At 43.7% G+C, this 21,710-nt stretch overlaps 3 protein-coding genes across 3 annotated transcripts; all 3 read right to left on the bottom strand.

Annotated features, from left to right (window-relative positions):
• Nucleotides 1-10,187: 10,187 nt before the first annotated feature.
• On the bottom strand, nt 10,188-13,352 carry LOC311246665 (histone H3.2-like; the record flags this gene model as incomplete). Its single annotated transcript, XM_084336840.1, has 2 exons — nt 10,188-10,552; nt 13,319-13,352. 2 exons carry the CDS (start codon nt 13,350-13,352, stop codon nt 10,188-10,190), a joined length of 399 nt encoding a protein of 132 aa, XP_084192966.1.
• A 5,174-nt stretch (nt 13,353-18,526) lies between these two features.
• LOC311244830 (histone H4) lies at nt 18,527-18,838 on the bottom strand (the record flags this gene model as incomplete). Its single annotated transcript, XM_084334513.1, has 1 exon — nt 18,527-18,838. The coding sequence occupies one exon, from the start codon at nt 18,836-18,838 to the stop codon at nt 18,527-18,529; it is 312 nt and encodes a 103-aa protein (XP_084190639.1).
• Nucleotides 18,839-21,043: 2,205 nt separating this feature from the next.
• LOC311238193 (histone H3.2) lies at nt 21,044-21,454 on the bottom strand (the record flags this gene model as incomplete). The annotated part of the gene is made up of 1 exon (XM_084326210.1): nt 21,044-21,454. One exon carries the CDS (start codon nt 21,452-21,454, stop codon nt 21,044-21,046), a length of 411 nt encoding a protein of 136 aa, XP_084182336.1.
• Nucleotides 21,455-21,710: the final 256 nt, after the last annotated feature.

Raw genomic sequence — 21,710 nt, 5'->3', positions numbered from 1 at the left:
GCCTCGCCATTATTCAGGACCTCACCACGGCATCTCAATGGAGGTACGTGAGCTCGAAGGAGAACCCTGCAGATGAGGCATCAAGAGGTTTGGATGCTGACAGGATGCTCAGGTCAAAGCAATGGTTCAGTGGCCCAGAATTCCTACAGAAGGGAGAGGAGCACTGGCCGAATAGACCAGAGGAATTATATGGTTCGGTGCACCAAGATGACCCAGAAGTCAAGAAAGAGGTCTTTGTAAGTAGTGTTACGGTAGAAGAGGCGAACCCGACAAGTCAGCTGATTGGGCACTACTCAACCTGGAATAGGTTGACAAGAGCAGCTGCGTGGTTCCTAAGACTAAAACGACTACTTCGAGCCAGGCTCCAAAAGAAGGAGCCAGGCCCTAGCATGGATCAAGCCTCCACCGACTCCATAGTGCAAACTAGCCTGTCAGTAGAGGAACTGACTAAGGCCAGGCATGCGCTCATACGCTACTCTCAAGAGCAGCACTTCAAGGACGAGATAACATCCCTCAGGAAGGGAAAATCTGTGAAGCTATCCAGCTCCATTTTAAGACTGGATCCTCTCCTGGATGATGGATTGCTGAGAGTGGGAGGTAGGCTGAACAAAATGGCCATGCCAGTGGAAGAGAAACACCCACTGATCCTGCCCAAACACACTCGCATATCAGGCTTGATTGTGAGGCAGATCCATGAACAACTGCAACACTCTGGGAGAGGACACACCCTTTCCAGGCTAAGGGAGCGATACTGGCTACCCTGCGCTAATTCCATGACCAGGAAGGTCATTAGGGAGTGTGTAGTCTGTAGACGTGTACTAGCCAAGCCTGGTGTACAGAAAATGTCAGACCTACCCGTGGATCGGATAACGCCGGACCTCCCACCTTTTACTCATGTGGGTATTGATTATTTCGGCCCCATAGAGGTAAAGAGAGCACGGAGTACCGTCAAGAGATGGGGTGTCATTTTTACTTGCCTAGTGACACGGGCCGTTCATCTTGACGTAGCACACTTCCTCGACACTGCATCCTGTATAAACGCCATCAGAAGATTAATTTGCAGACGGGGTCCAGTACGCTCCATAAGGACGGATCAAGGGACCAATTTCGTTGGTGCCCAGAGAGAGCTAAACCAGGCCCTCAAGCAGCTGGACCAAACTAAAATTAGCACCATAATGGCGGACTCTGGAGTAAAGTGGATTTTCAATCCCCCCTCTGCGGCCCACTTCGGTGGGGTATGGGAGAGGTTGATCAAGTCGACAAAAAGGATCCTCCAGTCGGTCCTGAAGGAACAAAAGGTGGATGATGAGACTCTCCTCACAGCACTGTGTGAGGTGGAAGCCATTATGAACGATCGCCCACTTACCACGGTGTCCAACGACCCCAAATATTTAGAACCCCTTACACCAAACCACCTACTCCTCTTGAAGGGACAACCTGTTATGCCTCCAGGTGTATTTGAGAAGGAGGATATGTACTCCCGCAGAAGGTGGAAACAGGCACAATACCTGGCCGACATCTTCTGGAAACGCTGGGTGAGGGAGTGCTTGCCCATGATGCAGGAAAGATGTAAGTGGCAGACCCAGAAAGAGAACTTCGCCCCTGGTGACTTGGTGGTCATAGTGGACGACACGGCGCCCAGGAATTCCTGGCCGCTTGGACGGATCCTGGAAACCTTTCCGGATAACAAGGGCCTGGTAGCGTGAATATTAAAGGCAACCAACTTGTGTTCGGCTTTTCTCTGATTGGCCGCGCCCCCCCGCCCCCACGCGCAGGCAAGCGCAGCCGTCCCACGTCCCAAATGAAATCCAAAGAGCAAGCGCGGCAGCGCGGCAGCGCGGGCAACCAACTTCTGTAGTGTTGGGCTGCTGTTCCAACGCACTTGTGTTGGGCTGTGGTAGCAGTGGAGCGTGGAGCGCTGCTGACTGATTATTATGTTTCGCGTTTTTAACAACCAACGGTAGATTCACTCGTCACTGTACATGTATAAACAAAGCCCATACAGTTATGAAATAATAAACACTGTTAGGACTCGCAATAATAAACACTGTTACGACTATATATATACTAGACTAGACTAGACACATAGCCATAATTTAAGATATAGTTTATGTATTCGCAAATATGAGAGCTCTGTCATTGAAGTGGGTGGTGGCAGTGTAACAACGTTCACCCTGATGTAAAGTAGCGATTTTTATTGTTTTGTCATGACAACCCAATTACATAATCCAACATATGTGTAAAGAAACAACATATTCCAGTTAACGGAATATTTTTTAATGATTCATTACGGTATAAATTAGGTTAACTAGAGCCAGCGGGGCAATGCGGTTGTTCATTCACCGGCTTCAGTGCGCCGCCCGCGGCTTGACTCGGTTCAGCGTTCACCCTGATGTAAAGTAGCGATTTTTATTGTTTTGTCATGACAACCCAATTACATAATCCAACATATGTGTAAAGAAACAACATATTCCAGTTAACGGAATATTTTTTAATGATTCATTACGGTATAAATTAGGTTAACTAGAGCCAGCGGGGCAATGCGGTTGTTCATTCACCGGCTTCAGTGCGCCGCCCGCGGCTTGACTCGGTTCAGCGTTCACCCTGATGTAAAGTAGCGATTTTTATTGTTTTGTCATGACAACCCAATTACATAATCCAACATATGTGTAAAGAAACAACATATTCCAGTTAACGGAATATTTTTTAATGATTCATTACGGTATAAATTAGGTTAACTAGAGCCAGCGGGGCAATGCGGTTGTTCATTCACCGGCTTCAGTGCGCCGCCCGCGGCTTGACTCGGTTCAGCGTTCACCCTGATGTAAAGTAGCGATTTTTATTGTTTTGTCATGACAACCCAATTACATAATCCAACATATGTGTAAAGAAACAACATATTCCAGTTAACGGAATATTTTTTAATGATTCATTACGGTATAAATTAGGTTAACTAGAGCCAGCGGGGCAATGCGGTTGTTCATTCACCGGCTTCAGTGCGCCGCCCGCGGCTTGACTCGGTTCAGCGTTCACCCTGATGTAAAGTAGCGATTTTTATTGTTTTGTCATGACAACCCAATTACATAATCCAACATATGTGTAAAGAAACAACATATTCCAGTTAACGGAATATTTTTTAATGATTCATTACGGTATAAATTAGGTTAACTAGAGCCAGCGGGGCAATGCGGTTGTTCATTCACCGGCTTCAGTGCGCCGCCCGCGGCTTGACTCGGTTCAGCGTTCACCCTGATGTAAAGTAGCGATTTTTATTGTTTTGTCATGACAACCCAATTACATAATCCAACATATGTGTAAAGAAACAACATATTCCAGTTAACGGTATATTTTTTAATGATGCATTACGGTATAAATTAGGTTAACTGGAGCTGTGGAAACTATTATCTTAAATTATGGCTATGTGTCTAATATGGCTGTCTCAAACACAAGGACCTGGGGGAGCCTCATGCGCATGCGCGGCTCTCTGCCGCGACTCTCTTGTCTCTCTTGTCTCTCTTGCCGCAAGGCCGCGTTCTAGTGGATTGATTGATTGGCCGTGTGGCCAATCAGAGAAACGCTGAACGAAAAGCTGAACACAAGTTGGTTGCCTTTAATATTCACGCGGCCTGCGACGAAGTGTCAGGGTGAAGACCAAGACCAATGTGCTACAGAGGCCAATCACGAAGCTTTGCCTACTACTGGAGTCAAAGGAGGATTGCCAGCTGTAATGAACACTCGCCCGACCATATTTTGTAATTGTGTAGGCACAATTAGGGGCCGGTGTAAAGGCCGAATGAGTGTTTTTTGTTATTTATTATTATTATTATTATTATTAGTATTATTATTATCATTATCATTATTTTTATCAATAGAAGGTTACAATTTATGGGAATGTAAGGATTGAGGGGAAGGTTATGATTCTGTGTAGCCTGTTGGGTGGACTCTGTGGCGCTGTGAGTGGATCACCTGCACCTGTCGGGTGATCGGGCACAGCGCAGCGGAGATCATTAGATAGGTGATAGGAATCAGCTGTTGGGCGGTAGCCGATGGGGAAACCATATGATTTTCTTACCGCTTCAGGACGCTTTCGGAAACTGTTTAGATTACACTTTAAGCAATTAGACCAGGTTATATGACGTTTTAGGATCACTGTGATCAACCCTCCCATGTAACCTACTTATTCTAATTAAATCGGGTCACCACATCGGTGTCTGATAACGGAGCTTAATGTGTGGAAAACTATTTCTTTGGACGTTGAGCGCGTATGGATTCACTCCCCGTCTACACCAAGAAGCGGCATTCTGGCATGTTGCCGCTACAAGCGGGTTAGCTCAGAGTACAGTTGGGAACAGAGCAGGTGACAGGAGAAGTGACTTGTCCCAAAACAGAGTAATCCAAGTGACTGAATCTTCGGTGTAAATACACACTGTGAGTAATGTCCCAACACAAATCCACGTGAAAGAATCTTCGGTGCAAATAAACACTGTGAGTGAAGTCCCAATAATAATCCAAGTGACAGTATCTTCGGTGTGAATACACACAGTGAGCGAAGTCCCAATAATAATCCAAGTGATAATATCTTCGGTGTGAATACACACAGTGAGCGATGTTCAAGCAAATATTATCCCAATGAACAATCCAAAAAGCTGACACTGGGTGAGTGACAGTCTGACAAAAAGCTGGATCTCTTCAGTGTCTAAAACACACGAAAAACGAATAGGGTCAAAGACAGTCTTGCAAAACTCACCCAGGCGCTGTGCGTAAAGAGAGCAGGATCAAACAGGGCGAGCGCGTCGCCACGGGGAACGGGTTGTCCAAGCGGAATACTTCTTGAATATCCTGGGAGGCAAAGCACAGGGAAAAACAGCAGGCAAGGAAGGAACGGCGAATGCTGATGAAATATCAAAACGATCCAACAAAACTTGAATGGGGAAACGGGGTATATATAATCAAAGGAATGCTTAATTGACAAGCTGTGACAGCTGCGGGATGAGATTGACAAGCGTGTGGTTGGGGAAGCACCAATCAAACGGCGTCTACGGGAAGAAGCGTGTGAATAGGGGAATGCAATTGATTAACAGAAAACTAAAGGAACAGAGTGAGTAGGCTTAAAGGAACAGAGCGAGTAGGTGAGCAACGGACAAAAACCTCACATAAACATTCATATAATACAATAACCTAAATATATAGCTTTAGCTCCTACAGCATCTTACAGAATAACAACGGGAAAAAAACATAAATCCCTAAAGGAAAAGAAAAACACATGGATTCGCTACTTGTAGACACTGGAAATCTAAAGGGCATTATTCCAGCACCATGGACAGTATTTGTTACAAAGGGTCAGATTAAACCGAATATATATATTTATTACTTGAGATATATTGTATAGTATTTGTATATCGTCTGATATCCCTTGTATATTCTTTGTACATATACACGGAATATCCCTTTACCTAGTACAGGCCAGACCATAATATTCGTTCTCCTATTGGACAGCGACCCCCTAGGCGCCACGGCCATACCCCCAATGTCTAGTTCAAAGTCACCGCTAAGACATGTCTCAACATGCCCAGGTTTGCGCAGTAATACGAGACAGAAATAAGGCTGGTACTAGATTATTCACCTTACGTATAAATACATTGCAGGTGGATACAGATGCACTTAGTAACTAAAAGCGGAAGCCTTCACCACGATACAACGTGCTGTGAAGTGGGCCCGTTTTGCCCCGAAATAGAGCCTTGAGACCGCGTGCGAATTGATAGCTGAAGTGTCAGAGTTTAACGCTGTATCGTCGAGTTCGACCTATTCTATTATTAAGTAATAGTCTATTATGTATAGTGTATCGTGCGGCTACCGTTCTACAGTGACCAGCATTACCAACGCTTCATCGTACCGAGCTAGTGTGCTTATCCAGGCTGGGCGGCCTAACCTTGTGCCGCCATCCGAGGAGCCCTAGACGAGAACCGTGTGGATATGTACACTGGATAACCTACACCGACGAATGCAGAGCCCTTTTCGGCTGGATTATATTGCTTTGGTCCTGTGGCTGCTGGAGCAGAGAATCGTCTACCCCCACTACCGTGTGGGATTTACCCTGTGAGGAGCCCCGTCGAGCCCGCCTCTAGGACTCAGAGGCTGGCTAGCTTTCATCCATGCTGCAGTGCATACCGGAGAATAGCTGTTGCTTTGTCTACGGACCAAGGGATTATTGCACCGTCTCCTGTACCTGGAGTCTCTTTATTCCTCGTTGATCCAGACTTTTGCTACCGACAAATCCTCTCCCCTGCTGGCTTACAACCGGAGGGAACCCCCGTAGTATCTCCAGCTGACCTACGAGTGTACCTTATATAATTCTTATGCTACAGGTGGTATTAATTATCCCCTTCGTAATATGCTCATGGACTTACGCTCTTGACCTATTCATGCACATTCTTCGCCTTACAAGCGCGACTCTAATTCTCAATACTGTAAGATAATATTGATGCTCTTCTAATAAATATTCCAAACAGGACTTTCTTTGTTAAGCCGTGTTATTGTGTGGGTGTTCATCACATATACATGTGTACTGTATGGCCAGTAGTAATGTACATAACTCAGTAGTGGTTTAATGATACCATACTTATTCAATACAGTCAGGGAATTGTACCCCTCAGTTACAATTGGTCCTTCGAGCCGGAGGGTAATTAGCGTAATATTAATATAATATTAATATTGACATGGCCAGCGATGAACACTCCACAAACGGTTCTCCTAAGCTAGAACGCCCGCAGCGCAGACGGCAGCCACCTCCTTACCTAGAGGACTACGCTGCCAGTCTACTACCTAGCTTTATACAGACGTTAAACGTGGAAAAAGCGGATAGTAAAAGTATGTCAAACCCTACCGACCAGGCGACCCTGCCAGTAGAGACCCTAGTGGGTTCTAACGTAACTGACCAAGCTCACGGGGGGGACCAGGAGGGACATGACATGACTTTACCCCCCGACAACGTCAATGGGACAGCCCCCGGAGAGCTCCAGGATAAAGAAAGCACTCCCGGGACGGAACCCAACCCACTACCAGAAGAGACGCGCACCCAGGAGATGGACCTCCTCGGAGCGTGACAGGAGAACGGATCTCCAACGAGCACTGCCAGAAGCCGATCACCTCCATCAGTGTCTTCCCCCAGCGAGGCGGACAAGATGCTGGCGCAGGCATTTATCGCCACCCTGGCAGCCTCCACTGAACGCGATCGACTCCAAGCACAGACGCTTAGCGAGCGCGAACATTCTTCCATGGAACAAGAGCGCCTCCGAGCGCAACACCAAAGTGAGCGCGAACACTCTACCATGGAAAGAGACCGCCTGCAGGCTCAACAACTGAGTGAGCGCGAACACTCTACCATGGAAAGAGACCGCCTGCAGGCTCAACAACTGAGTGAGCGCGAACAATCTGCAGACCAAAGAGAACGCTTCCACGCGCAACTCCAAGCGCAAGCCCTTAGTGAACGCGAACACTCTGCGACCCAGCGAGAGCGCTTCCAGGCGCAGCAAAGGAGTGAAGACGACCGCATACGCCTGGAGACCAGACGCCTCCAGACGGAAGAGAATATTGAAAGAGACCGCGCCGATGCCCAGCGCGCCGCCGCCGATGCACAGCGCGAAGCCGCCAATGCACAGCGCGACGCAGCCCAAGCCCAGCGCGAAGCAGAGCGCGACCTCGCTCACATCAAGCGCGAAGCCGAGCGCGACCGATTACAAGCGCAGATAATGGAGCAACTGATTGCCAGGGCGACTCCCCCTCCCTCCGCACGGAGCTCCAGGGCCTCGTCAAGACAAGGGTCTAGGGCACCGTCCCCTACCCGATCAAGCGACCCGGAGCCCGGCCAACAGAAAGAGCCTATACACGTCTCCGAACCCCCTCCCCAACCGGTCCATGCGAGACCCAGCAACAGGGAAGAACCGGCCTACGCCGCCGAGAGACTGAATAGACGATTGCAAGATCTAGAAGACCTAGCAGAGGAAGAAGAAGAGGAAGAGGAGGAAAGTCAAGCCCACCAGCAGCATCGTACTCCACAGGACCAGGAGGTCCAGTACAGCCCAGACTTTACCCCCGAGGCCCTGCGTTACAGACCCCCGACTCAACTCAAGGGTGAGTTTGACGCACGACCAGCCCCGAGGAACAGCACCTGGGTACCCGGGCCTTGGTACCCACCAGGTACCAGCCCACAATGACACGTAATGGGAGACTCGCCTAGGAGGCCTCTCCCCCAACGCTCACCAATGTGCCAGCCATCCATGGCATCGTACCTTGGCACACCGACGTTCCCGGATTTCACACACGAGGACAGAGCACAGTACACAGAACTACAAATGTGCTTAGAGACTATGATGTCCGATGTCCCCGATGAAACGTACAAGTATGCTATCCTCCTCAAGCACCTGCTCCAACGCCGCCTCCGACGAGCTGCCGGATAGCACCAGCGTCAGCGCCGCAAGCAGAACCGGAGCAGCCAAAAGACCAAAAACATATAATTTCCATGAAGAGTGGGAAGAGGCTTACTTTTTTGTTTATTTCAACGCAAAATCAGTCTGTCTGATTTGCAAACAAACCGTGGCTGTGCCGAAAAAGGGTAATTTGGAGCGGCATTATACAACGATGCACAAGAAACACTGCGCGCAACTTTCCTCACATGCAAGCAGAACTTCAACGTCAGGATGAGGACACCGCACAGTTTGATTGCACACATTATGAGGAGCAAGTTCAAAGCATCTTGTCAGAGTTTGATAAGCGCTTCACAGACTTTTCAATACTTGAACCTGTTGCAAGCTACATGTGTTTTCCATTTGGAACTGTAGATGTGGATGACATCACATCCAAAGTGGCCACACTGTTTAATCTGAACAGCCATGCTGTGGAGAACGAGATCCTCACACTTCAAACTGACATTGAGATTAAAGCCAGGGCAACACAAGGGATGAAGGCAGAGAAGTACGAGAAGTACCCCAACCTCAGGAGATGTGCCATGAACTTAACAGCATTTTTTGGATCAACCTACCTGTGTGAGTCTGCTTTCTCTCACATAAAGAGATCATCAAGTCCAAGTACAGAACCACATTGACAGATGACCATCTTGTGGACTGCCTGAGGCTTGCAACCAGCTCCTACAACCCAGACTTTGAAAAACTAGCTACCTCTTCCCAGTGCCAGCGTTCTCACTAAGGTAGAGACATAAAAAAAAAAAAAAGGGATAAAGGAGAACTATCAGTGACTGATGACAGACCTTTTTGTGGAATTGTTTTTTGATTGTATTCCATTTTGCAATGTGACAGCTCTGTTTACACATCATTCCTATTCCCTTTTAATTGTACATATATATTTTTTTGATTGTATTGTTCCACTTTTGCTTTGGCAATGTAAACACATGTTTTCTCATGCCCATTGAACTGAGTGTGTGTGTTGTTTGTCAGTGTGTATGCAGAGTGTGAAATAAACGTGAGAAGTTACAGTTACAGTCTTGTCATTCTTGTAATTCCTACACTACACTGTTACAATGATATATAAAATAGCATATTATATTATATACCCATTCAATATGCACATGACAGAAAATATTATATGCCATATAATATTTTCTGTCATGTGCATATTGAATGGGTAATACTATTACTACTAATACTAGCCTTATGCACCTTATGACACTGTGAATATATTTTTCAGTTAGTTAGAATCTAACTAACTGAAAAATATATTCACAGTATTCACAGTGTCATAAGGTGCATAAGGCTAGTATTAGTAGTAATAGTATTACCCATTCAATATGCACATGACAGAAAATATTATATGCCATATAATATTTTCTGTCATGTGCATATTGAATGGGTAATACTATTACTACTAATACTAGCCTTATGCACCTTATGACACTGTGAATATATTTTTCAGTTAGTTAGATAGTCAATTATATTGACCTATTTGTTTACACTGCTTGTGTTGTTTTTACTACCTGTACCCCCTTCCCCCATGCTGCTATTATGCCTGAATTTCCCCAAGGGGATCAATAAAGGAATATCTTATCTTATCTTAGCCGAGAGTAGGACAAATTTGGGCTGGTAGCTCTCGGCTAGGTGGCAAATTAAAAAGTAGATCTTGGTTCAAAAAAGGTTGGGCACCCCTGCTTTAGGGGAACAACTAGTCAACAGGTTGATCTAAGCGCGCTCTCCACGGATGCGGCAGGCCAGCTGGATGTCTTTGGGCATGATGGTCACCCTCTTGGCGTGGATGGCGCACATGTTGGTGTCCTCAAACAGACCGACCAGGTAAGCCTCACTGGCCTCCTGAAGAGCCATGACAGCAGAGCTCTGGAAGCGCAGGTCGGTCATGAAGTCCTGGGCGATTTCTCTGACCAGGTGCTGGAAAGGCAACTTGCGGATGAGCAACTCGGTGGACTTCTGGTAACGACGGATCTCTCTCAGCGATACGGTACCGGGCCTGTAACGATGTGGCTTCTTCACACCGCCGGTAGCCGGTGCGCTCTTACGGGCAGCCTTCGTGGCGAGCTGCTTCCTTGGGGCTTTGCCACCGGTATTTACGAGCGGTATGCTTAGTTCTAGCCATTATGATGAACTATCTTTTCTTCTTCACCCCAACAAGACTAATACGCTGCTGTGCCGAAACTCTGGCCTTATATTACCGACGCGTTACTGATTGGTCTCCACTCTGGGTTGGTTACTCCGCCTACATCTCACAAAGGCTCTTTTCAGAGCCACCACTATTACCGAGAAGGCAATAACTCTTGGCTGCATCCTACTGTAATGTCTACTCCTACATATACATAGGAACCTATAGTAGCTGACTCCCACCTAAAATGACAATATATACTTACCTTATGCATACCTTATGTTTATACTGTATACTTAATCAGATCATATATTTAGAATTTTTAGATTGTAGCTAAGGGGCTACACAACCCTGACTGTATTTAGATGTTTAGATTAAACCACTGCTAAAGAATGTTAATGGCCAGACAGTATAAGTACACAAAATGGCGGACACTCTATTAACGGCGCGGGGACAGGGATACAAGTTGAGCAAGCATTTTAATGTTAATCGTAAACATACATATTATATAACACAGCTCTCTTTTAATAATAGAATGTCAGTGCAACAACGTCAGAGGTAACGATAGTTCCTATACTACGGGTACCCGACCGGTGGAGCTCTGAATGAAGTGAGACGGAGCGAAGCGGCACAAGGAAAAGCAAGATGGTGGCTGGAGACGGTGGTCCTCTGGAGTTCCTACTTCCAGAGGGCTGCAGACACACTTAGGATAATCCGGTCGTCGCTGGGGAGGAAAGGGTCTCGTACGGACCGGTCCTTGTATTCCTAGCGCCCGATGGCAGGATTAATAGCTATTAGTCCAAAAGCCCGTTGGCATGGATGATAGCTAGTTAGCTCCGTTTGTACTTAAAGCTAACCCGCAGGAGGTCTTCAATGAGTAGTTATGTCCAGAACGTTGCTGGGTTCAACTATAAGTCTCTCCACGTTACTTCGCTTACACAAGTCACTATACTGTGCCAATAAGGGCTCGACAATATTATGGTTGTATCTAATTAGCCGTGCGGCTCTCTAATAACGATACGTTGCCTGGCCGTCCTGTTTACAACTGCGCCAAACGTTACTTCTCTCTCACTCTGTAGCTGGTTAACTGTGGACTGAGCCAGGGCCCCGTTCCCCGTACCTGGATAACTGAGTTAGCCGGATAATTTTCGGTCAAGCCTGACTTAAGCCGGACCTTCCCATTCCCCGACGCTCGATTGTCTAAATCACCATGACAACAGATCAAAAAGTTTGAGCCTGGTCGGGAGCAGGGTTAAGTTCAGTTAGCCGGATGAACCATGGCCACGCCCCCGCAAAGAAGTGACAGCTTGTTTCCTGAAATGATTCTCACAGTCCAGGATCTGCATTATACCATTCTGAATTACGTTTTTGTGCTCCATTCTTCCAGAGGGGGCTTTTGAAATGTAAAATAGACCCAAAATGCTGATACTAAATTCACTTTGTCCTAAATAATGCACGTTATATATACCGTGGCGCTCGCTAGGTGCGATGTACACATTATGTGGTTATTTTAACAACGCGCAGCATTGCAAATGTGAATCCCGCGGGGATATCCTTAATGATTGAAACCTATCGCTCGTTTGGCTCTGATTCCTTTCATATTCTCCGCTGTGGATGAGGAGCGAGGAAGGAGAGGAGCGCCTGGATTTTGTTTCATTCAAGCATAAAATTGAAGTGTCTATGCATGGATTGTGGATTTTGTGTGATATTGTAACTGGGATTAAAATGTCTGATGAGATGCGCTGTTTGACGGATTTGAGAAATTGAATTAGCCGTTGACGTCACATTAATGCATTTGAGAATAAAGAGATAAAACTTCATTCAAAAGAAAAAATATTCTAAACACGGGTCTCTCGTTCATTAATGTATAAACAATGAATCTATCCCATCTGGCACAGTGGCGCAGCGGTAGTGCTCAATCCTGGCAACCGGGTGACCCGAGTTCGAGACCCCGCGTTTCCAATATAATTTTTTGGAATATAATATTAATGATTATATGCAAAAGTAGCCTAGTTTTAAGTTAAAATATTATAAATCTACATGCATTGAGGATGTCATTCTTTATATAGCTCTCAACGTGCACCAAATTGAATTATTCCTACATTGCAAAAAGAAGGAAAAGACTAGGATTCGAACCCCGGTCGTCTGCGTGAAAGTCAAAAGAAGAAACCGTTACACCACAGTGCAGATAAGTAAAAGATCCACCATACATCAATCAATGGGTAAGAGAGCCGTATCGTTATTCTGTATAACAGTTTAACTAATTATTTTCGCTAGCAAGATCTCATTTGATTATTCAATCCATAAACCTACTGCCAGCAGGCAAGTTTAAAGAAATATAATCTGATTGATTGAGGTAATGAGGGACTTAAAATTAGCCTATAGATAACGCATTTAACTTGTCGGCGAGGCGATTGAGCCGTACTGCAATCTGATAATAAAGTTTTAAATCAATTAATCAATCAATGCCGTTAGAAAATCAGGATCTCTGCTATCGATAAGTGCTGGCTTTTCAACTGAAGCGGCCGCGCGCACTTATCCTGGGTCTCAAGTCTGGTTCGAGTTAACGAGACTGAATCCACCTTCGAGGAACAGGAAAATCCCGGCTTCAAACATCGGGTTAACTGAATCTGGATAATGGGACTCTTGATCGACTTAGTTGAACCAGGTACGGGGAATAGGGCCCTGTTCACCCATATAGATCAATACGCTCTCTCACTTGTCCGGGCATGTCTGAACATGTTCTGAAACATGTCTAGAGGGGCGCGCGCACTGGCGCCTACGGCGTTAAGAATGGGACATATACAAATAAGCGAATGATGAATCCTGTTAGGCAAACAGATGACGTGAAAATATATATCTTATATATATAAACAATATATAAGTTATACAAAATAATAAACGCAGACTTTCAGTGTTAATCTGGACCTTCAGAACATAGATATTATATTGGATTATTAGATTATATATTGTAACTATATTTATTGTAGGGCAAATATTACCCCATTTTGCACCTTGTTGCCGATACGCTCATGCCTGTCCAGAGTTAATTATATTGTTTAAACTGCCTTTTTATTCGCGTATCTCTTATCATGAATTGAAAATGGGGGACCCTGTTGTAAACAAGACAAAAGTCTTTCTCTGCTCTGCATCCCCTTAAAGGATAACTCCACTATTTTGGGAAATTAGCTTATTTAACATCTTCCCTGGAGTTAGACAAAAAGATGCATACCTTTTTTGTCTCTGTGCGTGCATTTTAGCTTTGGGAATAGATGCTCCGTTAGCATAGCTTAGCTTCATCACTGGAAGTGAGGCAGGACAGTAGCCTTACAGTGCCTTACAGTGTATTGCAAGGTCTGACATTTGACCAAACTTGATATGCATGACCTTGGTGGGCTCTAGGTCAACTCCTGAAAAGGGGGTCAATGTCAGACTTTGCAATCAAAAGTTAGGGGGCTAATAACCCTTGCCATAATTTCAGTGCGCCCCTAACTTTTGATTGCAAGGTCTGACATTGACCCCCTTTTCAGGAGTTGACCTAGAGCCCACCAAGGTCATGCATATCAAGTTTGGTCAATGTCAGACCTTGCAATACACTGTAAGGCACTGTAAGGCTACTGTCCTGCCTCACTTCCAGTGATGAAGCTAAGCTATGCTAACAGAGCATCTATTCCCAAAGCTAAAATGCACGCACAGAGACAAAAAAGGTATGCATCTTCTTGCCTAACTCCAGGGAAGATGTTAAATAAGCTAATTTCCCAAAATAGTGGAGTTATCCTTTAACAATTGTGTGTATTGAGCCGTACTGTATTGTGCCCATTCTGCAATCTGTTAATAACATTTTCAATCAATCAAATTATTAATTTTTACTTCTCCACTGTACTATAATTCTGTGACCTGTACATGTATTCTGCTAACTGCACCTATACCCTCCCCATGCTGCTATGATGCCTGAATTTCCCCAAGGGGATCAATAAGGGAATATTTTATCTAATCTTATTTTACACGAAAATGTTGGGGCTCACTCTTGACTAGGAGTCAACCTATTGAGGAAAAATATAACCATCCCTATATATAATGACGAGTTAAATGTACTGCCCTCTCCACAACTATAATATTCTGTTTTAGTTTCGACCTGGGAGCAACTGACTTAAGTAATAGTATGACTGTCAAATCACCTCCTACTACTGAATAGTCTCATTCTGAAGTTATGTTATTGTCCCATAAATAATAATTATATGGAGAAAAGTTTAGCTTCAAAATAACGACCTTGTTTGACTCCTTAGACCCTGTTGACATTAGTCATTGAGAGTGTTGCCCTGGTCCGCCAGCCAAATTAGGGTTTTAATTTATACTTTACATCAGATTAGATTAAATTATTGTTCATTCATTGTTGTTATACAGCAGATGTACAGTACAAAGAAAATAAATTGGCATCTAACCAGAGTACAAATGTAACAGTAAAGTGCAATAGGAATGTACAAAGTGATTAAACTGGAGTACAAATGAGTACTAGTGAGTAATAATGCTGATCAGATGTATGTAGTGTTACAGGTATAAAGAGACACTATTTAAGTCATACTGGCTAGTGGTATAACTAGTGTTGTGAAGGATCAGATTAAACCGAATATATATATTTATTTATATATATATATTTAATTGTATTTGTATATCGTTTGATATCCCCTGTATATTCCTTGTACAATATGCATTGAATATCCCTTTAGTCTACTAAACAGCCCATAATAGTTTCATTCTACCATTGGACAAGAACCTGGCGCCAGGTTGCCATACCCCTAGGTCCAAGTTCAATCGTGCCGCCTAACATGTCGTGGCAAGCCCCGGTTCCGCGCAGGAATATGTCGGGCGAAATACAAATGGTACTATTTGTTCATAGCGCATATATATATGGCGCAAGTAAAGTAGAACTTTCTTTTAGTCCAGTTCTTTACCCTCCAACAGAGTGACAGACGCAAAGCCTCCCCACGACGCACGTGTGGTGTAGTAAGGCCTACTTGGCCCAGAATAGGCATTGAGATATCGTGTAGATTAATAGTTGAATAGTCATAGTTTGGCACTATACCGTCGAGTTGGACGTATTCTATTAAGCTAATAATAGTCTAGTTATGTATGGTGCATCGTTCGGTTAGAGTTCTAAAGTTATCAGTACCCCCATCGTTCCTGACGTTATCTGGACGCTTAACCAGGCTGAGCAGACCCCTAGTGGTGCTTGCATCCGAGGAGCTCCGGGCCAAGAGCGACTGGACCTGTATATTGGATTACTCTACCCGGACGACGGCGAGCCTTCCACGGCTTGGATTATGCTTTGGGTGCTTTGATTATTCCATGGATAAAGGCCAACACTGCGGCGTGTTGGAACTACCCCCCGGAGAGGACTCCAGGTGAGACGGCGCTCTACACCAGTGAGGTCGCCTCACGTCTCTCCGTCGTGGACCGGCAGCCACCGTCCACAGAGGGTCCAGCTGTATTCGTCTGCGGACTGAGGTTCTGTGGGCACCGTGTCCAAGACTTTGGATTCTCCCAAGACACCGTCGGCCAGATGGGATACCGCCAGCGGCTTCTCTAACCCCCCCCTCCTACTGTCTTACAACCAGCGGGACACCCCCCCCCCCTTAGTGTATCCAGCTATAATCATTTAAGTACCATCGCTATCGTTTCCTAAATATTCCAGGTTGTATACTTACTCCCTGCGTAACCAGAGATTGGACATTCAATGTTGATTTACCTACGAATACTCATTTGCCATAAAAGTGCATGTTTCATATTTCAAATCATAAATGTAATTAAGTGAACGTTGTATATACCTTTTGCTATATAAAATATTCGATTTGGTACATTTGTGTGGATTCGTTTCATCAGGTGGGAAAGTGTTCATCATACTTATATCATGTACTGGATGGCCAGAAGTTAAAGTACAAGAGGTAGTGGTATTAAATATCATATCTAACAATACAGTCAGGGAATTGTACCCCTCAGTTACAACTAGTAAGGTATATAGTACAGATATATATATATCTGTATATATATATACACACACACAGTATATGCAGCATTATTGCACATGCTATCATACAGAGGTATGGGTAGAATATAGTTTGAACTAGGTAGTGATTACAGTGCAGTAGGCTACATAGTTTGAACAGTATATGGATAACATATCATAGATAGAGGATATAGGCAATCAGGTATATAGCACTATTTTAACTATTAATTTAACTGACTAGAAGTTAGCCCAATATGAATTACCTCATGTATAAGAATGACTCACTGTCTCCATTGTTATTGCCCCAAACTATGCTATGGAATTCTAACAGAACGACAAGACAGCAATGGAGTTATGGACTAAATCAGTCATTCAAAATAATGCAGTGATGCTTCCTGTTAAAATCTGCTTTTCTAGATAGAGGATTTATATTGAAACTAGCTGTAGTTTTTGTAGAAACAAGGAAATAACCTTAAAGGGGAGCTTTACAATGCTGATTTATTTATTTTGCACATTATCTCACACTTCGAAAAACCCTAAACAGTTGATCACACATTAATTTAGTTTGACAGTTAGAGTAAATTAGTTTGAATATGGCCACTAGTGATGTCATCGGGAACATGTAATGCTTGTGTTGTGTTAATTACAGCTCAGTGAAATGACAGGTTACTTAATTGCATTAATTGTGCTATAATTAACACAAGGATTCACAAGGATGACATCACTGGTGGCCAAATTAAAACACATTTCCGATCAATAACTAAATTAATGTGTGAAAAACGGCAGTTTGTGTATTTGTGTGAAAATGATGTGCACAATAAATCAGTACATTGTGTTGAAGTGTCTCCATAATTAATATGGCCTGGGAATATATGCATAGTAGTATCTTCTGGACTGATTCCCGTGGAGAATTCATTATTTTTTATATCGGGTCATACAGTACAATACTCTTCAATGCCATGGGTTTTTAATACTTGATGTAATAGATTAGATTCAAATGTATTGTCATACAACAAGTACAGTACAATACAAATAAGTTAGGCATACAGCCAGAGTGCAAATGTAACAGTAAAGTGCAATAGTAATATACAAGTGATTAAACTGGGTATAATATAAATAAGTACTACTACTGAATAATAGTGCTAATCAGATGTAAAGAGTTATAGTATTAATATGTAGTGATACAGGTACAAATACACTAAAGTAATACATCATCAGTATCTATATTGAAGTAGTAGGAGCACAAAATAAGTATCATCAGAAATGCATGCATTAGTACCAAATGTCTAGAAACTGAGAACCAGCAGTTGTCCTTAGATTCATAGGCTGGCATCTTTGGGTAAACTATGTGGATTAAAGATTAGTTTAATAAAATGAACATTATATTGTCAATTTTATTTAAATGCACCCAAACTATTTAAAAACGCATGTTGGCATGTATGTCGAGTCACTTACACCAAAATTATGTTAATATTATGGAGCACACCAAGACTAAGAGCTAATAACTCAAATGATATTTTAGCTAAAGCCATTAGATTACGGAAGGAACTAGATAATAATAACCAGTCTTAATTTTAGTGGAATGGAAGCTTTGTTTACAAGTACCACTTGGATTAGAACTACTTAACTTTGTGCCATTGAAAGAAAATCCCAATTTGGCTAAACAATCAATGTGCCTACTTTGTGTCGTGTAGTAATTTAAGACTGTAAGGCATGTTATTTCAGTCTGTTCCAAATGCGTATTAAGACTGTGTTGACTTTTACGAAGCGTTGGGACACAATTGACTTAATTTTGGAATTAGTTACATATTACAATAAATTAATGTAAGTTAACTTCAACAACGTATAATTTACTCATTCGGTGACTAAGTGGGCGGCTCTGAAAAGAGCCTTTGGGTTTTGGATAGTTGGTTGAATAGAAGTTTAGCCGCCGAAGCCGTACAGAGTGCGTCCCTGTCTCTTCAGAGCATAGACCACATCCATGGCAGTCACAGTCTTCCTCTTGGCGTGCTCGGTGTAGGTGACGGCATCACGGATCACGTTCTCCAGGAAGACCTTCAACACACCGCGGGTCTCCTCGTAGATCAGACCGGAGATGCGCTTCACTCCACCACGGCGAGCCAGACGGCGGATGGCGGGTTTGGTGATTCCCTGGATGTTATCACGGAGCACTTTGCGGTGACGCTTAGCGCCTCCTTTTCCCAGTCCCTTTCCTCCTTTACCTCTGCCACTCATTTTCACGAATAATAGATGATGATCGAACGTCTCAGTTGGCCAAACCCTTGCGTATTTCAAGCCTCTCTGAGGACGTTGTTGAGGCCAACGAGCGCCAAGACAAAGTGTGGGGGGAGGGTTTGAGGTTTGGCCAATAGGGAAATAGGGTTCCTCTGCAAGTTTGTCTTCTTGGCCCCCAACATCTACACAACATGTCTAGCCCACATAACCTGTCTGGAACAAGGCAATAAGGAGGCTAAACCAACTGAAAGTGTTCTGCAGAAGGAGGAACAGTGATTAGAATATGAAAGCTACTTAAAACCACTCTGATTATTCTACCCCCACCTGGAGCAATGTGGCAAATTCACACCTAAAAAAAACTCCAAATAATACAGAATCTAGCTATAAAAAAAGACAGGTATAGGCTATATAAATATACAATAATGTTCACCAGTCAGAGAATGGTTGTCCTGGGAAGTAGATTTGCATTCAAATCAGATGATAATCCTCACTGATGCAACACACCAATCTCTGTTTAACAAATATGGAAACGATTGATTGAATACTTTAGATTTAGATACAGATTGCAGAATGGGTACAATACAGAATGGCTCAATACACACAATTGTTAAGGGGATGCAGACCAGAGAAAGACTTTCTTCTTGTTTACATCAGGGTCAATTCATCATAACATTCATGACATACACAACATACAGATATACAGTACTGTTACATCAGGACGTTTATGTCATACAAGAACGAAACAAGAACTTCATGATTTATTTATTCAACCCTCCCAATCTCCCTTTTTCCTTTCTATAATACATTTTTAAATGACTAATCAATAAAGTTGTTTAAAGTCGTGATGCAGAGGAATCATTGTAAAATTGTGCTCTGAATAATGTATTTTCCTTGCCTGGCTCCACTTCAGAGTATTATACTAGCACGGAAACCTGCCACAGCCTCTACACAACCAACTGGAACTACATTGATGCTCCAAAAACAACAAATATCTGTAAAATAGCAACTGAATGAATGTTAAATACTTGGAAATAAATGTACAAGGACGGCATGATTGATCTTTTCTCCCGAGTGATGTGTCAACGTTTGAGTCTGTTAATTTTAATGACATTATGAATGAAGCCCCTCAAACTAGTTCAGCATGAAACCAGATGGAAATCTGTGGTCGCTGAGCTGATTCCTCTCACTACCTGCCCTCAATGAGAGAAGGGGCAGAAAAAGGCTATTGGCCCTTAACTCTGAGTTATATGTATGATTGGAACATGTATAATTATGGGTGTATGGTCATGGGTTACTTTTTAGCTGTTGTTGATTGCTGCAACATTGAGTTGAAAATCAGTTTGTCATCTTGAATTTTAAACTACCAATAAAGAATGTCCTATTGTCTCAGTGTATGAACCTGTGCGGTTACATTGTTGCTCCTAAAATAAAATAAGGGCAAAATAGCAAAGTTGATATGACATAAATTAAGCACCTCATACAGATGGAAATGTATTGACTCCCGAGCTAATTCCTCCCAGTATATCTGCCCTTGAGAGAAAATCCGTGTTAATTACAGCACCATGAAATATAAATGAAAATATAGCAATATGTCACCTTATGGACTGCTACCTTATTTCATTGAGCTGTAATTAACACAAGATGACCATATTCAAACTACTTTACTCGAGTCTCGACTGTAAAACTTTGAATTTCCCTATCGAGGTCAATGTAATGTGTTGAATCATGGGGGTCAGCCCTATGGTCGCACAGCCCCAGATTTTCTTTTCACACAAAATTTAGGGCCTATGTTCACACATTACGAAGATGCTTCTCAAAATGAGGCCCCATGTTCCCAGACGAACCTACGAGGACAACCTTGTTATCCATATCCAGAGTTAATTATATTGTATATTGTTTACACTGCCTTTTTATTAAATGTTTACTTCTCCACTCTAATATAAGTCTGTAACATGTTATACTACCTGTACCTCCCCTCCTGCTATGATAACGAATGTCCCCAAGGTGATCAATAAATATTATATAGCTATTTGCAGTCTGTTCTGCTTTAGCCCTACTGTAGCCAACAAGATATGCTAGTCTAAATATCAGAATAAAGTGATGATTTTAGTATAAAATGAGTTAATGGAATGTACTTTTCATGATTACGGTGGTGGCTCTTAAAAGAGCCTTTGGGTTAATGAATGTAGGAAAACAAAAGCCGATCTAAGCGCGCTCTCCACGGATGCGGCGGGCCAGCTGGATGTCTTTGGGCATGATGGTCACCCTCTTGGCGTGGATCGCGCACAGGTTGGTGTCCTCAAACAGACCGACCAGATAAGCCTCACTGGCCTCCTGCAGAGCCATGACAGCCGAGCTCTGGAAGCGCAGATCGGTCTTGAAGTCCTGGGCGATTTCTCTGACGAGGCGCTGGAAAGGCAACTTGCGGATCAGCAACTCGGTGGACTTCTGGTAACGACGGATCTCTCTCAGCGCCACGGTACCGGGCCTGTAACGATGTGGCTTCTTCACGCCGCCGGTAGCCGGTGCGCTCTTACGGGCAGCCTTGGTGGCGAGCTGCTTCCTTGGAGCTTTTCCACCGGTGGACTTACGAGCGGTCTGCTTAGTTCTTGCCATTATGAGAAACAATCTTTTCTTCTTCAATCGAACAAGAATACTACGCTGCTGTGCTGAAACTCTGGCCTTATATTACTAACGTGGAGGGGCAGTCGTTTCTGATTGGTCTCCACTCTGGGATCTCGTTATTCCGCCTACATCTCACACGAGGATTGGAGGACTCGTCTTTTCGAAAAACCGCCAAGAAAACGTCTTTCCTGATTGGGTGAGAAAACACAAGCCCAAAGATAAAAGGCGACTCTCCAACTCTCTGCAT

This window comes from Notolepis coatsorum (assembly GCF_963971535.1).
Source record: "Notolepis coatsorum genome assembly, chromosome: 1".
In the NCBI taxonomy this organism is placed as follows: Eukaryota; Metazoa; Chordata; class Actinopteri; order Aulopiformes; family Paralepididae; genus Notolepis; species Notolepis coatsorum.
The sequence above is the reverse complement of the archived record's forward strand: the minus strand, read 5'-3'. Positions and strand labels throughout refer to the sequence as shown.